A 21,265-nucleotide genomic window follows, 5' to 3' on the forward strand; every position below is an offset into this window, starting at 1 on the left:
CTAATATTTTCCAGTGTGGTACATTTTTATGGTTTTTTCAATAGATTCTTTCTGTGATTTTGTGTATGAGACATTCATCTTTTCTTCTTGTAATAAAAAGCACAGGTTTTCTGCCCAGGGTTCATGTGAATTAATCTGTTTCAATTAAACTATCTGCTGCAGATGAATTAGAATCTAAAATAGCATCCATGAGGGCATTTCTTTTTCTACTTGATTTTGTAAGTTTGATCTGGCCATATTAAAGTTTGTGGTTCATCTGAAATTCCTGGATTTCTGTGTATTTCAGATATATCAGAAAAGTTCACAAACATTCTCTGAATTTTGTTCTCATTTCCCTGTCACTGCCTCAAATGGGTTTTTTTTTTTTGGTTGTTTTTCATATTTTCCATCTTTTTCTGATTCTGATGTTCTAGTTTAACTCTAGAATTGGATTACTCAAGCCCTGTGGATCTGTGCAGAGAATTTGAGTTGGGAGATGAGAGTGTGTTGTGGAAGCTTGGCTTGTTCACACCCAAGAAAACATGGTTGATTTGGGGAAAGAATTATTTTCTGGAGCATGATAATGGCAGCCATTGTAGTGACTTGGAGATTCTGGAAGTGTAAGGTTGACAAAGTTCAGTTTAGAAATCCAAATGTGTGAGAGATGTGTAGTGTAGTGTGGAGATCAGGTGCCACGGTGTCTGTGGTGTCAGCAAAGACATTTCTGTGACTGGAACTGTAAATATTAGTTTGAGGCTGTGTGTTTTGAATTTTTCAGGGCCAAGTTCCCTGAAAGCACAGGATGAAAGTGTTCCTGACACAAAACCTGGGCACAGCTGACAGAAGTCTTTAGAACCTCCAGCAACAGCTCTTGTTTGGGCATTTGGGTCTTTGTGATGGTGCTGGTAGAACTGGGAAGCAGTTGTGTATTCATTCTCTTAACACCAGCATCTTGTGGCTGGAAATGTAATTAAATAGGCCAAGAATTGTGTGTTTGGTTTGTTATAAATGGTGGAACCTTTTCTGTAGCAATTTGATCCTTACTCTGAGGTAGCAGCACCCCACTGTGCTTCAGCAGGAATGAATCCATTGAAAGGCTTTGGATGTGTTGTTAGAAATCCAGTTACGTCAGCCTTTTGTTGGGAAATGGAGTGCTTGGAGACATTCCCTGCTCAGGTGTAATTCCCTGAAGGATCATTTGTGAGCTGGACTCGGGTATGTTTACTTTTATTGTGGAAAAACACAACTATTGGAGTGCAGTCTCTGGAGCAGAGTGAATCAAATGCCCTGGCAAGCCTAGCAGGATCCTCAGATGTGTAATGGAATGAATGTGCAAAGAACACTTTATCAAATGTGCTTTTTCAAAGGAGAGAATTCTCAGTGCTAGGATAATAATATACTTGAGAGCTTGTGGATTAATTAAAAAAAAAAAAAAAAGAAAACAGCATGTGACACTGCCTCTCTTTCATGTACTTTTATAGCTTCTGTGTTTTTGTTGTGAAAGAAGTTGTGAACACCCATAAACTCCTCGGCTGGGAAGAACAAATACTTCCTAATTAAAATATAGTGTTAGGTAACATAGAATTGTCTTATTTTTCTGGTGTGTGCCTCAGGTGTTTAACTTTAAATGCACTCTCTGAAGTTAAGTCTTGATGAAGTAAAAGGTGCTTTTGGCTTTGTGCTGCTCTGTGGAGAAGGGAGCTTGTTTTGAGGCTCGGCTCGAAACATGGCTTTGTTTTCCCTTGAATTCATTATAACCACCGTGGTTTACAGCAAAGTGATTGGGACATAGGATTACACGGGAATTGTGTGCGGTGCAGGGGCGGCTGCCTTCGTCCTGACCGTCCGGGGAGCGCTGGGGCAGCGCGGCCGGCTCTGGGGCCCTCATGCTCGGGGCCCTCCTGCCCGAGCTCCGGCCCTCTCTCCCTCATTCCCGAGCTCCGGCCCTCTCTCCCTCATTCCTGAGCTCCGGCCTTCTCTCCTTCCTGCCCGAGCTCCGGCCCTCTCTCCCTCATTCCTGAGCTCCGGCCTTCTCTCCTTCCTGCCCGAGCTCCGGCCCTCTCTCCCTCATTCCTGAGCTCCGGCCTTCTCTCCTTCCTGCCCGAGCTCCCTCCCTCTCTTCCCTCCTTCCCTCTCTTCCCTCCTGCCCGAGCTCCCTTCTTCTCTGGCCCCTTCCCTCTCTCCCTCATTCCCGAGCTCCGGCCTTCTCTCCTTCCTGCTCCAGCTCCCTCTCAAGCTCCCGCCCCAGCTCCCCCCTGTCCTCTTTTCCCTCCTTCCCGAGCTCCTGTCGTCTTTTCCCTCCTTCCCAAGCTCCTGCCTTCCCTCCCTCTTTCCTTGGCTTCTTCTCGAGCTCCGTCCCTCTCAAGCTCCTTCCCGGGCCCCCTCCTTCCCTGGCTCCCTCCCTTTCTCCTTCCTTGTTTCTCTCCTGCTTCCCTCCCGTCTCACTCCTGCTCTCCTCCCTTCCTTCCCTTCTCCTTCCCTTTTCCTCCTGCTCTTCTCTCTCCCCTTCTCCTTCCCTGTCTCACTCTTGCTCTCCTCCTTCCCTTCTCCTTCCCTCTTCCCCTTCTCTCGTCCCTCCCTCTCTCCTTCCCTGGTTCCGTCCCGCTCCCCTCCCTCCCTCCTCCCCGCTCTCCTGCTCCCTCTCCCTTTTCTTCCCTCCTCCCTCCCTCCCTCCTTCCCTGCCGGGCTGTGTTTCCCTCCCCGGTGTCTCTCCTCCCCCTGCCGTCCCTCCCGTTCCGCAGCCCGGCACACAAAGGCCGCCTTGTCCCGGCCGCCCCGCCGCCCTAAGAGTCCCCAGCGCGGCCAGCGGGCACGGCGCTGCCCCTTCCAAAGAAATGCCCTTTGCAATTCAGCCGGGACCATTATTGCTGTTCCTTGTGCCGAGCACGTCAGCCTGCAAGCTGGCGTTTGGGAATTTTCCCCTCGTTCCCGTTTGGTTTGGTGGCGTTAGGATTGTGATGGGAATTCATTTCTGTGTAAAAATCTTCCTGTGGCTAAATGTTCACAGCTGTGAAGTCGAGGGAATAATTGTTTCTTGGTTTGTGTGATAAATAATTTGGCTTTTTCTGGTAATAAAAGGTCTGCACATGAATAAGTTACTGTAGTGTGTATCATGTAAAATGTGTAGTTTCAGACTCTTCAAATTCTGAGCTGTCTTAGTTTTGTTACTCTGAAGAATGATGGTAATCCCACCCAAAACACTCCTGAAGGTTTTTACCATGAATATCCAATGGCATTTGCTCACTTTAATGACACTGTGATAGAAATTAGTGGGGAATCTTTTAAAAAAAGTGTGCTGTCACCTTTATTTGAAGACTGTGGAATAATTCAGGTTGGAACAGACAATTTCATCCAACCTCCTGCTCACAGCAGGCTCAGCTGCATCTTCAGTGAGTTTAGAGTTAGCTCAAAGGGAGAAATTTTGAGTAAGATTTGAAATATTGAGTAAATAAAGTTCCTCATCAGAGCATTTTTGTCACCTTCCTCCTTAGCTTGGCTGAGAGCACAGGGTGGAAATGTTCTGCAGAAAATCAGGGCCCTGTTGTGGAGGAACGTGGCTCCAGCAGGGCTTGAAAAGATGCAGAGCTGGCTCCCAGAGGTAGCGTGGGAGTTGTCAGAGAAGCTCTTTGCTGCTCTTTGGGTTCCAAACTTCATGTGGTATTGAGAAATATGTTCCCACTGTCATTTATTGTGACAAATTGGAGTTGGGAAAAAACCCCAGTGCACAGTTGAGAACACCCAAAGTGTCTCTCATGTGCTGAGTGAGGCATCTTCACCCAGTCCTCAGCACAGATGTGCCCCTGAAGGATTTTGGGGTTCACCTGGGGCTCTCAGAGCAGTCCTGCTGGAAATAAACTCCTCAGTGGAACTGAACCCATGTGGCTCTTGTTGATTAAGTGGACAAAGGATCACAGAGCAAATTTCAAACTGCTTTTCCTAATTTTTTTTTCCTTTCCTTGTCTGCGTTGCTTGGATGATGGAGTGAATCAGACATTTTCTTATTTATTAATGGAGATCACACGCTGCACAAAATTCAGTTGTTTTCAAGGAATATATGTTCAATGGAACCTTCAGAGGCAGACTTGAAAGAGCCACCATATGTGAGTTAATATTTAACCCAGAGCTGTGCAGCTCTTAGCCACAGGGGAATTTCAGAGAGCACTCCAGTCCCTTTCAGTTGAAGCACATGTGAAAGGTTTGTTAGGAACAGTTTCAGGGCTAAAAGCAATTTGATTGATAGCTTATCAGTACTTCACAAAAAGACCTATCTGTCAAAATTTGGGGAGATGTTGAGGCACTTGAAAAACCAGGCAATGTTAGCTCAGGTGTCTCCTCCACTTGCAGACAGAAGGGGTTTGTTAGCCAGCTCCAGATTTCTGCTTTGATATCGTGTTTTCCACTTTCGTTTTCCTTCTTTTGTGGAGGAGCATGACCCTTCCCTGGTGTGGCAGGGCTCCAAGCTGCCTCTCAGGGCAGAGCTGTGTTAGTGTTGCACAGAGGGGTTTGATCTCCCACTTAGGGAGGGCATTTGGGGGGCCCTGTGCACTCAGGGGTGCGGTGGGGTCAGATACTGGAATCATTTACCCAGTGAGGTGGTGGAGTCATCATCCCTTGAAGAATTCAAAAAAAGACTGGATGTGGCACTTGCTGCCATGATCTAGTTGAACAGTTAGAACATGGACTGGACTTGATGATCTTATAGGTCTCTTCCAGCCTTGAACTTCTGTGATTCTGTGGGAGCCACAGAATCACAGAATATTCTGAGCTGGGAAGGACCCACAGGGATCATGGAATCCAACTCTTCAATGAATGGGGAATCCCTCGAGCTCTGGTGTTGGATTTTTACCCCAGAGTAAAAGCAAAATTTTACATTGTGTGAATCAATTATGTCTACATGGGGTGAAATTCAGCACCAATCCAAAATCCTGAGATCTTAGAAAGAAGCAAGAAAAGAGCCAGCAACCTTTGCAAACATACTCTGGATGTATATCCAATCCCATGGAAACAAAGGTTTCATCTCACTTCTTTCTATTTAACCATTTTCCCAGATGTTTCCTGCAGTTTGACAGATGTGCCTTTTACTAGAAAGTTGTGCTCCTGAGATCCAGAGTGTTATGGACACAGTTGCTATAGACAATGACTGTGTGAGGGGAAGGTTTGGAATAAAACCTTACATTAATTTCTACTTGAATCAGTAGTTCTGTTCCCCAGGCTGGCAGTGCTGATGCTGTGGGATAGCAGGCACAGCCTGGCAGGTTTCACTCCTTCCTGCAGCTTTGCCAGGTGCTGGAAATCCCAAATAGTGAGCTGGAGGGATCCCAGGGAATCCTTGAGCTCTGGGGCTGGGTTGGTTTGGGGTTTGTCCTCAAAGAAAGGAGGGAATAAAATGACTTTGCTGACATTGGGGTCTGGAGGGTTTGGGGTCCCTTTCCCAGTGGGAATTCTGCAGAGATGGATCCCATGTGGGGGGATCCTGGTGTGGGTGAGTCCCCAGCTGGGCTGGTCCCACTGTGGGTGGGTTACAGAGCCCCAGAACATTCTGAGTTCAACAGGACCCCCAGGGATCATCAGGGCCAGCTCTTCATTCAGTGAAAGGGCACTGAACCCACAGCTGGGGTGGATCAGGTGTGGGTGGATCCCACATGGACACCACTGCCATCAGTGATGTTCTGCTGCCCAAATGATGCTTCATAAACCTCTGTCACATTTTTAATCAGTACCTGGCATCATTCACAAACCAATACCTTCAAAGGGAGCAAGCAAAGTCCCCAAACATTTTTGCTTTTCTAAATTTTCCAATTTTCCCCTAAACCAGCAGCTGCTGTGGGAGGAGACTGTTGGCTGCACAGTGTGGGGTGCCTGAGCTGCAGAAATGCCCTCCAAACACTCATCTGGTGCTGCTGGGGTCCATTGGTTACAGCTTTCCAAGGAAATATTTTACTATATTGGTCTGAATGGTTGTGCAATATACAACGAAGCTGTTGCTGTTTTTATAGTGCTTCTAGAGTTTTCAGTAATTCAGATTTTATTAGCAATTACAAACAGTTTCAATAAACTTTTAATGAAATCTTTACTCCTTCTTTAAAACAGCCTGTGAAAAAGTCTAATTTCTTGAAACCAGTTGTTTAAACACTGCTCTTGGTCTGAAGGCCTAAAGAGCCTGGGTTTTTTTTTAAAAATTTTTGACATGTCTGGAAGTGAGTTATTGTAATTTCTCAACTTTTCCTGCTTCACCTCAGCTATTGTTACAGTGTGTATCTGATGGATAGAGACCATAATTTGTAAGTTTGAAGGATTTCTCTCTTATTAGACCCAGTGAAGCTGGAAGGGAAGGCAGTGCAGTCCCATTTCCTCCTGATGATTTGGCACAGTCAATTCCAGCACTGCGACCTGATTTGTGACCTGCTTTGTGTTGTTAAAGCTCTCACCAAATTCACTGGCCATGCTCATGCTGTTGATGTCTTTCATTTCTCCTGTCATCTATTTGGAGAAAATTATCAATCTGCTCCTCTGCTGTGAAATTCAACCTGATGCAGGATTTTAGGTGCTGGACCTGGGGGAAACCCCACAGACTTGTGAGAATTTGGGGTTCATGGATTGATTTGAGCTTGAATTGACTCAAGATTTGACTTTTACAGAAACAGTTCCATGACAGGCATTGGGTGATGATCAAATAAAAAAAATAATCATTGGGTGATTTTCCAAATAAAAAAAGTAAAAAGTATTGCAAGGAACAACCCAGTAAATCCAGCACTGTGACCTTATTTTCAGAGGCTGCTTTGTGTTGTTAAAGCTCTCACCAAATTCACTGGCCATGCTCATGCTGTTGATATCTTTCACTTCCCTTATTATCTATTTGGAGAAAATTATTAATCTGCTCCTCTGCTGTGAAATTCAACCTGATGCAGGCTTTTAGGTGCTGGAACTGGGGGCAATCCCACAGACTTGTGAGAATTTGGGGTTCTTGGATTGATTCAAGCTTGGATTGAGTCAAGATTCCATTTTTACAAAAACAGTTCCATGACAGGCATTGGGTGATGATCAAAAGTACTTTTTCCAAATTAAAAAAGTAAAAAGTATTGCAAGGAACAGCCCAGTAAACCCAGCACTGTGACCTTATTTGTGACCTGGTTTGTGTTGTTAAAGCTCTCACCAAATTCACTGGCCATGCTCATGCTGTTGATGTCTTTCATTTCTCCTATCATCTATTTGGAGATAATTATCAATCTGCTCCTCTGCTGTGAAATTCAACCTGATGCAGGATTTTAGGTGCTGGAACTGGGGGCAATCCCACAGACTTGTGAGAATTTGGGGTTCTTGGATTGATTTGAGCTTGAATTGATTCAAGATTTGACTTTTACAGCAACAGTTCCATGACAGCATTGGGTGATGATCAAATAAAAAAAATAATCATTGGGTGATTTTCCAAATAAAAAAAGTAAAAAGTATTGCAAGGAGCAACCCAGTAAATCCAGCACTGTGACCTGATTTTCAGGGGCTGCTTTGTGTTGTTAAAGCTCTCACCAAATTCACTGGCCATGCTCATGCTGTTGATATCTTTCACTTCCCTTATTATCTATTTGGAGATAATTATCAATCTGCTCCTCTGCTGTGAAATTCAACCTGATGCAGGATTTTAGGTGCTGGAACTGGGGGCAATCCCACAGACTTGTGAGAATTTGGGGTTCATGGACTGATTCAAGCTTTGATTGATTCAAGATTTGACTTTTACAGAAACAGTTCCATGACAGGCATTGGGTGATGATCAAAAGTATTTTTTCCAAATTAAAAAAGTGAAAAGTATTGCAAGGAACAGCCCAGCAAATCCAGCACTGTGACCTTATTTGTGACCTGGTTTGTTTTGTTAAAGCTCTCACCAAATTCACTGGCCATGCTCATGCTGTTGGTATCTTTCGCTTCCCTTATTATCTACTTGAAGAAAATTATTAATCTGCTCCTCTGCTGCATAATTCAACCTGATGCAGGCTTTTAGGTGCTGGAACTGGGGGAAATCCCACAGACTTGTGAGAATTTGGGGTTCTTGGATTGATTCAAGCTTGGATTGAGTCAAGATTCCATTTTTATAAAAACAGTTCCATGACAGATATTAGGTGATGATCAAAAATACTTTTTCCAAAATAAAAAAGTAAAAAGTATTGCAAGGAACAGCCCAGTAAATCCAGCACTGTGACCTTATTTGTGACCTGGTTTGTTTTGTTAAAGCTCTCACCAAATTCACTGGCCATGCTCATGCTGTTGATATCTTTCACTTCCCCTGTTATCTATTTGGAGATAGTTATCAATCTGCTCCTCTGCTGCATAATTCAACCTGATGCAGGGTTTTAGGTGGTGGATCTGGGGGAAATCCCACAGACTTGTGAGAATTTGGGGTTCTTGGATTGATTTGAGCTTGAATTGATTCAAGATTCGACTTTTACAGCAACAGTTCCATGACAGATTGGGTGATGATCAAAAGTACTTTTTCCAAATAAAAAAAGTAAGAAGTATTGCAAGGAACAGCCCAGTAAATCCAGCACTGTGACCTTATTTGTGACCTGGTTTGTGTTGTTAAAGCTCTCACCAAATTCACTGGCCATGCTCATGCTGTTGGTATCTTTCACTTCCCCTGTTATCTATTTGGAGATAATTATCAATCTGCTCCTCTGCTGTCAAAGGTGATGGAACTGGGGGAAATCCCACAGACTTGTGAGCATTTGGGGTTCATGGATTGATTCAAGCTGGTACCAACTTTTACAAAAGCAGTTCCATGGCAGGCATTGGGTGATGATCAAAAGTGCTTTTTCCAAATTAAAAAAGTAAAAAGTATTGCAAGGAACAGCCCGGTGAATCCTGTAAGAGAACATAACTGGCATTTTGTGTTTGCTCTAACACTCCTGGCAGGTTTCAGCAGTGAGTTTGGGCAGCAGCAGCTTTTCCCAGAGCCTGCAGTGCCCGTGGCTGATCTGGTGCCCTGGGCCATGACCCACGGCAGCATTGGATGTGCAGCCTTCCCCTGACACCGGCCCAGGGTGTTCTCTGGGTGACCATAAATAGTTTTTATGGTATTTTCCAGTGACTGGTTGCATGTGCCAAGTTTGACTTCAGAAGGAATTAAGAAGCTGCACGTGACCCCTCTGATGGATGGGTAGAGTGAGCCAGAGGTGTTTGGGTGGGCACTGCAGGGGTACAAATGAATCCCCTCACACCCTCTGACCTTGCTGATGTTTCCACTAAAGCCTCCCTGCTCTTTCCCTGCACTCAGCTTTTCCTTCCTGCTTGTTTGAAATGTGGAGGATCTCTTGTACCTCATGTTTTTATCTTTGCTCTCCTGGAAGTTCTCCCCTCCAAGCCTTTAGCACTTGAAGCAGCTCAGAATTCTGCAAGGAAAGTTTTCCTTTCCCTTCAGCAGTGATTTGCTGCTCTAGATCCCATCCTGTTCATCCCAGCACCTCCAGGATCTGCCTTGCTCCACTCCCTGTGCTTCCCCAGCTTTGTCTGATGCCTCAGAGCAGCCAGGCACTGTGCTGGCTTCTGCAGGGCTCAGGATCAAAAGCTGCAGCTTGGAGGATCAAAAAGCTTCTCCTCTTGCACTGATGGCGTTGGTGGGAGGCTGAGACTTTTGAGCCAGAAGGGAAACCTCATTTCTGGGCTGGGCTGGTGTCAGGAGCCAGGCCATCCCTCTGGCTGCCCTGAGGGGGCTCAGAGACCCTGGCACAGAGCCCAGAATGCCCCTGTGGGTTTGATTATGCCCCATGGAGCAAATTACCAACCTCAGGTGAAGATCTGCCAGCCATGACAAATTAAGTAGAAGGATAGTGAATTTATCACAAGGTGAAAAAGTAGATTTTGGGGTTTTTAGAATGGAGGTCCAGGGGGCAAGATGGAGACATCTGGGCATGTGCAGCCTTTCTCCTTCTTCTCCTTGGCCTCCACCTTCTGGGTGATGTTGGCACTTTTGGATTGGTTTAGAGTAGAAGCTCACTGTCTAACACAGGTGACAGGTATTGGAAAGTAATTGTAAACATTGTATATGTAGTTTTTAGTATAAAAAGACAACACCACCCTGGGGGCAGGCAGAGTGCCTCTGTCTGACAGAGGCAGGTCAGAAGAAAGAATTTTATAGATGAGATACAATAAACAACCTTGAGATTGAGAAATGAAGAGTTCTGACTCTTTCTTGGAGTGCTGGGCTGGGCAAAGAGACATTCTAACACATCTCAGGCTCACTCTGACAAGCTAAAGACCCCAACAGACTGGAAGCTGTGGGATGGAGTTCCTGGCACACTTTGATGTCTCTGAATTTTGCTGAAACTGCCATCCAAACAAATTCTCTCCAAAGTGCAGCAGCAGCAGCATCTCCCAAGCACAGACCACATCCTCTGCAGGGCTTTCTCAGCTTCCCAGCCACTCCTGGCTCCTGCTCCAGAAATCATCCTTCCATGCAGCATTTTTCTGGTGTGCACTGCAGCATTTTCCAGAGGCAGCTGGAGCTCTGTCGGTTTCTCGGCTGTTTAGGTGGCCTGGAAAGGCCCAGGGTGGCCTTGGACAGCCGGCGCTCCAAAGGACGAGGAGAGACTTCAGATCTTTCCTCGGTCTCGGTGTTTATTAATTGTTTATCTAAAAGATTTTCTTTCAGCCCAAGAGAGGTCTGCACAGCAGCCAGCCATGGGCACACTGAGAGCCCCCGGGGCGGTCACTTATCTTTATACCCGAAGTTACGTATACAATGTTTATCATTCTTCCCCAATACCTTCTACCCTTATTGACCAGTGCACTTCTAGTAATAACCAATCCCAAAGTGCCACCATCACCACAGAAGATGGAGGCCAAGAAGAAGAAGAAGAAGAAGGACAGGACACGCCCCAATTCCTCCATCTTACTTCTCCAGACCCCCCTGTACAGAAATCCTAAACCCTGTGTTTTACACTCTAATTAACTTATCCCTTCATCATTTATCCCAGTGAGATCCTCCCATCCTCATACAGGTGTCGTCTCCTGTGTAGGATCAAAGTGCAGCCACCAGACACTTCTGGCAACATTCCAGGACCCCCGAGCCCCCCAAGGGTGGTCTCAGCCACTCTGCAACTCCATCCTGAGGTGCTGAGATCCCACAGAGCTCCTGTTGTTCCTTGAAGAGAGAGTTATGGAGGGGTGGCTGAGTCAGATAAATCCCACAGAGTTGGTTGTTTTTTCTTTCTCCTTTCCAAGGGCTGCTCTGCTCCTGGGCAGGAGCTGGGAGAAGGAAGGCAGAGATGCCCTGCTGCAGGTTAGAGCATCAAAAAGTTTCTCCTTTTGGACTGATGGGATTGGTGGGAGGCTGAAACTTTTTGACTTTTTGTCCTCAGTCCTTGAAAAGTAAGTTGGATCTGATGGGAGTCAACAGCTGGTTCCCACCTTGTCAGAATTAAACAAAACTTTGAAGATATGGAAAACAGTTATATTTATTGTCCAGAAATCACTGTGCATTTTGGGAAACTTTGATTGCAATATTCACTTATACCTAGACACTTTTTGTGGTAACATTGAAATCTGGAGCTTTCTCTTATTCTAGCTCCACTTTTTGAGCTATGCATGATTTCCAAAATTTTCTTTACAGTCTAAATTTTGTACCTCAGTAGAATTAATGACATTGGTTACCATTTCAGAAGTTTCCTGGGTATTTATTATAAGTTAAATTCCTATGTATTTATTAGAAGTTAAATTTTTGTTGTTTGTGTCTCAGGAATGGCCTCACATAAAGGCTCCTCAAAAAATGCTGGAAATTTAGAATAAGCCATCAAGTGTGCCAGCAAAAGAGAAGCTGAACACAGGAGCTGGAGTAGGTTTGGAGTTGGAGTATATTTGGAGCTGTGCAAGGCAGCAGCAGTGCAGGACAGAGAGATTAGTGAGACATTTTTCCCTGTTTTTTAAAAAAAAAACAACTTGAATTGCAGGTAACCTGCAGTCTGTACCCACTGCAGTGAGGTCACTTTGTATTTGTACACATGTTCCAGCAGTGACAAAACTTTTAATTTAATAAATCCCTGAGTTTTGCTGTTATAAAGCAACCAGGCTGTCTTCTAAAACAATCCTGAGTGTTGGAGCAAAGATGGCCAGCCATTAAAAAAGAATCCTGTGAGAAAAATGAGTAGGATCTGAGATTGTGTTAATTGATTTTACTGTACATTAGATTTAGATTTCAGTTCTGTGCCTTTGGCTTTGCACTGAGCTCTTATGTCATGCAGTTCTCTTGCATTCTTTCAGACTTGTGAATATGAAGGCTTCAGGAAGGGAAATTCATCTGAATCTGAAGATTTGTGCTCGGTGCTGTAATGGGACACTCCTTTGTGCGTTTCACAGTTTATTATTGGTTTATTTCTTCTACTGTGAAATCTGTTCTCCTGGTTGATTCCATTTGCAAATAACTCTCTGGTCCAAGGTTTATCTCTGAAAATCCTGTTTTGGTGAGGATAAATACAGAAATCTGGCTTGTGTTTGTTTATATGAGATGATCCCATTTCTTTTTAGTGGTTTTTTCAATGGTTTAGACTTAAAGGTCTTTCCTTGGAGGGAGAGTATTCATTATGTACCTGGTTCTGTGGCAGGAGTGATTCCTGCAACAAACAAGGATCTCTGCAAGTTTTGGGATGGAATATTGAGCCAGAAAAGGAAAAGGCAGCTCAGAGGAACTGGGAAGCTCATAGCTGGTAAATTGGGATGGAATGGGGCTGTACATTTAGGTGACAGTCATTCAGGAGGGCATTGGGCTGCTTGGGGTATTTTTTCATGTTCTGAATACTTCAGATAATTGGCTGAGACTCAGAGCAAATTGCTGCTGCTTTCAGGTTTTATCGGGGGTTTTGTGTGTTTTATTTAGTGATTTTGTATTGCTTAATTCAAAGTAAGGAACTCTTAGGATTTTTCTCCTTGGATGTATATAATCCCATTTTGAAATACCACTTTAAATTCTAGTTTTCCCACCTCACAGTAACAGAATTAAAGTGTGCCAGGAGTTACTTTGCAGGAAATGATGCTCCTCATGTGCAGCAGATATTCTGTATCAGTGGGTTAGAAATCCTTAAAAAATAATTTATTAACAAAAGCAGCTGCCCTCTTTCAGACCTAGTGAAGATGATGGAAAACTAATATCATAAAGATGCTGAAAACGTTCAAATCATGCTGGAATTAGAATACAAGTTTGCTCTCCAGCCAGGCACCGTGTGTGTGTGAAGAGAAGGGGGTGCTTGTTCTTTGTGCTCAGTGAAACTCTGCAGCTCCCATTTGGAGCCAGCACTCGGTTCTGCCAAAGGCAGTGAGAACCGTCTGGGATCCCTTGCCTTGGAGGTACAGTAATGCTTTTGGCAGCATTCCTGAGGGCTCTGCAGCCTGCAAGTGACTGCAGGCAGCTCTGGCCCCTTCGTGGGCCTCCTTTTCCCCTTTTCCTGCAGCAGCTGCCAGGGGCCGCCTGTTGCTGTGGGCCGGCTGTGAATCCCCCCTGGCGGTGCCAGCCAGCAGAGCAGCCTGGGGTGAGGGCCCTGCAGCACAAACCCCGGGAACAGGGGAGCACAAACCCCGGGAACAGGGGAGCACAAACCCCGGGAACAGGGGAGCACAAACCCTGGGAGCAGGGGAGCACAAACCCCGGGAACAGGGGAGCACAAAACCCTGGGAGCAGGGGAGATACCCACCTTGGAGCACAAAACCCCAGGAACAGGGGAGCACAAAATCCTGGGAACAGGGGAGTTACCCACCTAGGAGCACAAAACTCTGGGAACAGGGGGGTTACCCACTTTATAGCACAAAACTCTGGGAACAGGGGGGTTTACCCACCTTGGAGCACAAAACCCTGGGAACAGGGGCGTTTACCCACCTTGGAGCACAAAACCCTGGGAACAGGGGAGCACAAAACCCTGGGAACAGGGGAGATACCCACCTTGGAGCACAAAACCCTGGGAACAGGGGAGCAAAAACCCTGGGAACAGGGGAGCACAAAACCCTGGGAGCAGGGGAGCACAAAACCCCGGGAACAGGGGAGCACAAAACCCTGGGAACAGGGGAGATACCCACCTTGGAGCACAAAACCCTGGGAAAAGGGGAGCACAAAACCCCGGGAACAGGGGAGCACAAAACCTGGGAACAGGGGAGCACAAAACTCTGGGAACAGGGGGATTTACCCACCTAGGAGCACAAAACCCTGGGAACAGGGGAGTTGCCCACTTTGGAGCACAAAACCCTGGGAACAGGGGGGTTACCCACTTTGGAGCACAAAACCCTGGGAACAGGGGGGTTTACCCACCTTGGAGCACAAAACTCTGGGAACAGGGGATTTACCCACCTTGGAGATCCTCACTGCCATGGCTGTGCCTTTGGGGACAGCCACCCCAGCACGTGATGCTTGGTAAGTGCTCTGATTCACTGGGGAAAAGCATGGCTGGGATTTAAGGATTGGAGAAATTCACTGAGGGTTGGTGGGAGTATGTCTAGTTTTGCTAAAATAAAGCTGGATGTAGTTGGGATAGCTGTGATGTGCTGCTCATGGGCTCAGGGTTGGTAAAATAGGCTGATTTTTAAGACCAGGATTGGAGAAATTCCCTGGAGGTTGGGATTGTGTCTAATTTGGCTCAAATAAAGCTGGAAGTAGCTGGGATAGCTGTGTGAGCAGGGAATTGGGGTGGTGGGCATGGATCCCTGATCTTGGGTCTGCTCTGGGCTCACCCATGGGAATTTCTGGATTTTAAACCCTGGAATTGCTGGATTTTAACCCTGGAATTGCTCTGGTATCCCCTCGCTGCTCATGGAATCAGGGTTGGTAAAATATGCTGATTTTTAGGACCAGGATTGGAGAAATTCCCTGGAGGTTGGGATTGTGTCTAGTTTTGCTCAAATAAAGCTGGGAGTAGCTGGGATAGCTGTGATGCACTGCTCAGGGACTCAGGATTGGTAAAATATGCTGGTTTTTAAGACCAAAATTGCAGACATTCACTGGAGGATGGGATCATGTCTAATTTGGCTCAAATAAAGCTGGAAGTAGCTGGGATAGCTGTGTGAGCAGGGAATTGGGGTGGTGGGCATGGATCCCTGATCTTGGGTCTGCTCTGGGCTCACCCATGGGAATTGCTGGATTTTAAACCCTGGAATTGCTGGATTTTAACCCTGGAATTGCTCTGGTATCCCCTCGCTGCTCATGGAATCAGGGTTGGTAAAATAGGCTGATTTTTAAGGCAAGGATTGGAGAAATTCACTGGAGGTTGGGATTGTGTCTAGTTTTGCTCAAATAAAGCTGGAAGTAGCTGGGATAGCTGTGATGCACTGCTCAGGGACTCAGGATTGGTAAAATAGGCTGGTTTTTAAGACCAAAATTGCAGACATTCAGTGGAGGATGGGATCATGTCTAATTTTGCTAAAATAAAGCTGGAAGTAGCTGGGATAGCTGTGTGAGCAGGGAATGGGGTGGTGGGCATGGATCTCTGAGCTTGGGTCTGCTCTGGGCTCACTGGATTTTAAACCCTGGAATTGCTCTGGTATCCCCTCGCTGCTCATGGAATCAGGGTTGGTAAAATAGGCTGATGTTTAAGGCAAGGATTGGAGAAATTCACTGGAATTTGGGAGTGTAAATAAATTTTCTAAGATAAAGCTGGAAGTAGCTGGGATAGCTGTGATGCACTGCTGATGGCCTCAGGGTTGGTAAAATATGCTGATGTTTAAGACAAACTGGAGTCCAGGGATGGCAGAGCTGTTTGGACAGCTGGGTTTGTTTGTAGTATATATTTTTAAGTTCTTTTTTTGAGCTTGGTCAGAAATCCTGCTTTGTGATTTTGGGTCCTTATGTTTAATTTGAGAGATGCATCTCTGAACTTGGCCAGAGTGTGGGGAATGTTTGAGCTTGTGGACTTGAGTGAAATATGATTTTCTTCACACACTTACCTTGTGATTGCCCTTTCAGATAAAATATTTAATAGCAAAACAAGAATCATCATGATAATAACAACAATTTTTCCAATAATAATAGAATATTATTTTGTAAGTGATGCTCTAAACTAAATTACTTCATAACATGAATTGATGAGTATAAATAATAAATAAATATAAATAATCTGCCAAATCTGTAGGATTTGCTGTTTCTGTGTGAACAGGAGGGGCTCACAAATGCTGCTGTGTTTTCACAAGGACAGAGCTTTCATGGCACCGTCCTACACAGTGCTGGTACATTTCCAGAAGAAATATCTGATGTGGAAGAGAAATTTCAGGTGTTTTTTAGTTTTCCCAGAGATGTATGAGGTGAAGGTGGATGAAGTGAGGAGAGGGTTTTTAGGGAGAGGATCATAAGCAGCTCCCTGCCCGGAAGAGGAGTTGTTCTAATTTAAGAAGAGAGAATTATTTGCCTGCAGAAAGGCCTGGGGTGTGGCCTGCTGAGATTGCTGAGATAACTCAATCATTTTAGGTGTCTTTAGGGAAGGTTTGGGCTTGGTCCTGGAGACAAACTTATCCCATTGCCCATTTTTTTAGTCTCTTCTTACAAAAGTTTTCAGGGAAAATTTTTGATGTGTTTTTCAGTGTTATAATTTTTGTTTGGATTGTGTTTTTGTTCGGGGTTTTTTTGTTGTTGTTGTTGTTGCTGGATTGGTGTTTTTTTTGGCAGAAAAATTGCCAATTCAACAATATTTAGGGCTGTGACTCTTCATTTAAGGGGAGGATGAGTGAAATAAGCGTTGTTGTGTAAAATGGAAAGTTTATTTTGCTTGGGAATTTCAGTAAGTTTGTTCATCAGTGGTCACTTGAGAGCCCCACCCCTCAGTAAATGCAACACTAATTGTTGAAAAGGGACTTCTAACTCATAAAACCCCAAACAACTGGTGTAGGTACATGTTTTATTTATTTTCATAAGCATTTATTAGAGAGTAAACAAAAGTTTTGCTTTGAAAATCAGCCTGTGCTTACTAAAACAAAACAAGAATTCTGAGTACAGATTCTGTTTGAGGCAGTGAGAATCTCCTGGAGCTCTTGGTGGTTTTGCAGCTTGCAAATTGTAATTTTAATTGTAGAAGCCCAGCTAATATTCAGTTGAGAGGTGAGAATTTGGCTGCAGCCAGAGGTTGTGCACTGCAGCACCCAGAAGCAGCATTTGCTGAGCAGTGATTTTAGGGGGTTTTGGGGGTTCCCAGGCTTTGTCCAGGCTGTGTGTGAGGTTCTGCCTGTGTGCTCAGGGCTGGGGTGGGATCATTCCCATATCCAGGAGCTGTTTCCATGCTGTAATCCAAGAGGAGCTGCTGTAGGTTAAATATAGAGCCCCTTGTGCTGCCACCAACTCACATTTGCCTCAGTCATCAGCTCAGAGCGCTGCAATTCCAAACTTTCCTGCTGGAACTCACTGGGACAGTGCTGGGACACTGATTCCTGGGCAATTGGGAGCTGCTGCTGAGATCCAGCCTGGAAAATGGGCTTGGAGAACACACAGGAGCAGCTGGGAAACCTCCAGGGTTGCATTTTACGGTGGATTCTCCTAATCTGCAGCTGCTAATTTGTAATTAGTGAAAAGGGCAAGGGGATGCAAAGGGTTACAGAGTGTATTGTTGTGCTGTTGGCTCTTCCCTCTCAGGCTGCCAGGGCAATTTGGCACAGAGTCCCTGTGTCCTGAGCTTCCCAAGGCACTGGTTGCCTGGCATCGTGTTAACCCAACTTCTGCCATGATAAATGAGCTGAGATTTGATGCAGGAGCACTGATTTCTGTGCAGGAGCACTGATTTCTGTGCAGGAGCCATGATTTCAGTGCAGGAGCACTGATTTCTGTGCAGGAGCAGTGATTTCTGTGCAGCAGCAGTGATTTCTGTGCAGGAGCAGTGATTTCTGTGCAGGAGCAGTGATTTCTGTGCAGGAGGAATGATTTCTGTGCAGGAGCAGTGATTTCTGTGCAGGAGCAATGATTTCTGTGCAGCAGCAATGATTTCTGTACAGCAGCAATGATTTCTGTGCAGGAGCAATGATTTCTGTAGAGCAGCAATGATTTCTGTGCAGGAGCAGTGATTTCTGTACAGCAGCAATGATTTCTGTACAGCAGCAATGATTTCTGTGCAGGAGCAGTGATTTCTGTGCAGGAGCAATGATTTCTGTACAGCAGCAGTGATTTCTGTGCAGGAGCAGTGATTTCTGTACAGCCAAGTGGCTCTGGAGCAAGCTGAGGAACAGCACAGAGGAATTGTGAGTAGTTCAGCCAAACTGCTGTTCCTGATTCCAGCAGAGATCTGGATCCTCATCTCCAGGAAGGAGGTGAATTTTAGCTCTTGCTGACAGAGGACACAAAGATGACAAGGCTACAGGTTTTATTTGAACAAGCTTTACTGGAATGAAATCTTGTTGGAGACATGAATTTGGGAGTTCAAGATGATGAGAGGGGAGCAATGGCTTTGTCTCTCTCCTCATTCAGGAGTCAGGGCCAGGGCATCCAAGCCATTGGATTTTAGGTTGAAAAGAAACAAAAAGAGCCTGTGAAGAAAAGGTACTTTAAAAAGTACAGAGTTTAAAGCCTGGAGTCCATGACCAGGGGATGTGGGGCTAAAGGATTTAGGGCTGGGCAGGATCACCATGGGACATCCCCACACCCCATGTGGGTGTTTTAGGGGCTCCTCATTTCCCTCCATTGGCAGGACTTTTTTATCTCAGCCTTGTGTGTGGAGAGACTTCCTCAGACATTGAAATAAGCAGTAGCTTCTGGTCTTGTAACTTATTTCAGCACTGAATATTGATTCCTTATCTCTGCCTTTCATCAGAGCCTTTTTAAAGATTTTCCTGTATATTAATTTGCCATGATAGTCTTTAAAAAACAGGAGAAAAACACCCCTGAATTTCACACACTTATAGACAGGACACAGAGGGTGTTTCACTGATACTAAAGAATGATCCAAAGACAGGTTGTTATTTTTTTTTTCCATGGAGCCAGGGGTCTCCTCTGGTGCTTTTGCAGCTGGAATTTGCAGCTGACTCCAGGCTGCTGGGGATGCCCACATTCACCTGCTGATAAGAGAAATGTTTTTCCCTTCAGTCACTGGTTTGCCTTTAATGACAATTCTGTTGCAGTGTGGAAGCTGAAATCCCTCATCCACAGATACAAACCCAGCTTTCTTTTCATTGCAGTGAATGATGAGCTCATTATGTGAGCACAGCTACAGGGATTTATCAGGAGTAGCTGGAAATTAGTCTTTTGATAGAGGAGTTGTAAATAAAAGATTCTGAGATAACTGCAGTGTAATTTGCTCTTCTTTCATTTTCTGCTCTGAAAATGTTGCTTCCTGCCTTGATTCCCTGCGTTTTTGCTGATATCAGCCATGTCTTTTCAGTAAAATAAACTTTTCTTGGGCTTCAACAATGCTTAGGGAATATTGCAGTGTTAGATGGAGTGGGATTAGTCTGACATTTGGAACAGTTGTTTCTTGGTGCATGTGGATGAGTATCTGAAGGAATCCTAGGCTGAAGAGAGATGCTGGTTGGTCTTGGGTAGCTGTTGTTAATTCCTGCCCTGAGATGTGCAGGATGTCTCTGTTTCAGCCTGCACAGCTGAAGAACGAGTCTGGACTCTTCACTTTTCAGCCTTGAGGTTGTTTATTAATTCTTATCTATAAAATTTTCTTTCTGCCCAGCCGAGGTCTGCTCAGCAGGGCAGCCACAGGCACTCTGTGTTATCCTTTTATACTACAAAGTACCTATAACATATTTACACTTAATTCCCAATACCTATCACCTATGTTAGACAGTGCACTTCTACTCTACACCAATCCCAAAGTGCCAACAGCACTGCAGAAAATGGAGAACAAGAAGAAGAAAGGTTGGACACGCCCAGGTTCCTCCATCTTGTCCCCACAACCCCCATTGTCCTTTTATACTACAAACTCCATATAACATATTTACACTTAATTCCCAATACCTATCACCTATGTTAGACAGTGCACTTCTACTCTACACCATTCCCAAAGTGCCAACAGCGCTGTAGAAAATGGAGAACAAGAAGAAGAAAGGCTGGACACGCCCAAGTTCCTCCATCTTGTCCCCACAAGCCCCATACCAATAAAGTCTACATTTTCACCCTGTGATAATTGGATTGTTATACTATTCAAACATGTGTGACTTTCGGGTCCTCATACAAAGTTGGCGACTTGCTTCAGGGGTCAAAGTCAAATCCTCAGGTTTGGGGATTTGAGCCAGGGTCTCTGAGCCCCCTGGCAGCGTCCTTGGCTACTCTGGACAGCCGGGGGGATGCACCGAGTTGTGACAAACCTGGCAGGTGTGGGGTGTGGGGGGATTCCCCTGGCAAGGTGCACTCCTGCCAGAGCTGATGGAATGGGGTGTCTCGGGCCAGCCTGGAAGCACACCGACCCCTTGTCGCTGTTTGCCCCCTGCAGAAGCAAGCCTGCCAACGGGGATTACCGCAAGGAGCACCGCGAGCGGAGCCGCAGCCCCATCGAGCGGGCGGCCGCCCCCGCCGTCAGCCTGCACGCCAACCACATGTACACCTCCATCCCCAGCCTGAGCGTGGAGCAGCCCCTAGCACTGACCAAAAACAGCCTGGATGCAGCCAGGACGGTGGGCATCTCCCCCAGCCTGAGCAGCGTGGAGCGGCAGCAGGTACGGGGCTGGCGCCGGGCTCGGTCCGTGGGCCGTGGGGAGGGCTCTGGGCACAGCCACAGCCCGAGGAGAGGCTGCTCCGCGGGCAGCACGGGGTTAAAAACGCGCCCTGAATGTCACAGGGTCATCATGGTATTCCTTGTGACATTCCCGAGCTTGGGAATGCAGGAGTTGTATTTGGGAATATTTGGGAATGCAGGAGTTGTATTTAGGAATGCATAGGTTTTATTTGAGAATGCAGAAATTGTATTTGGGAATGCATGGGTTGTATTTGGGAATGGGTGAGCTTTTCTTTGGAATGCATGTGCTGTGTTTGACAATGCAGGAATTGTATTTGGGAATGCATGAGTTTTATTTGGAAATATTTGGGAATGCATGAGTTTGTATTTGGGAATGCATGTGTTGTATTTAGGAATGCATGAGTTTTATTTGGAAATGCAGGAATTGTACTTGGGAATGCAGGAGTTGTATTTAGGAATGCATAGGTTTTATTTGGGAATATTTGGGAATGCAGGAGTTGTATTTAGGAATCCATAGGTTTTATTTGAGAATGCAGAAATTGTATTTGGGAATGCATGGGTTGTATTTGGGAATGGGTGAGCTTTTATTTGGAATGCATGTGCTGTGTTTGGCAATGCAGGAATTGTATTTGGGAATGCATGAGTTTTATTTGGAAATATTTGGGCATGCATGA

At 45.5% G+C, this 21,265-nt stretch overlaps 1 protein-coding gene across 2 annotated transcripts in view; it reads left to right on the top strand.

Annotated features, from left to right (window-relative positions):
- Positions 1 to 21,265, top strand: part of VGLL4 (vestigial like family member 4) — a 105,600-nt gene that overhangs the window by 72,813 nt on the left and 11,522 nt on the right. For both annotated transcript variants that reach the window (XM_063164408.1, XM_063164407.1), the window contains one exon: positions 20,349 to 20,571. In XM_063164408.1, coding sequence (XP_063020478.1) covers positions 20,349 to 20,571 — 223 coding nt within the window. The remainder of the gene's footprint in view (positions 1 to 20,348; positions 20,572 to 21,265) is intronic.

Source organism: Melospiza melodia, chromosome 10, assembly GCF_035770615.1.
Source record: "Melospiza melodia melodia isolate bMelMel2 chromosome 10, bMelMel2.pri, whole genome shotgun sequence".
Classification (NCBI taxonomy): domain Eukaryota; kingdom Metazoa; phylum Chordata; class Aves; order Passeriformes; family Passerellidae; genus Melospiza; species Melospiza melodia.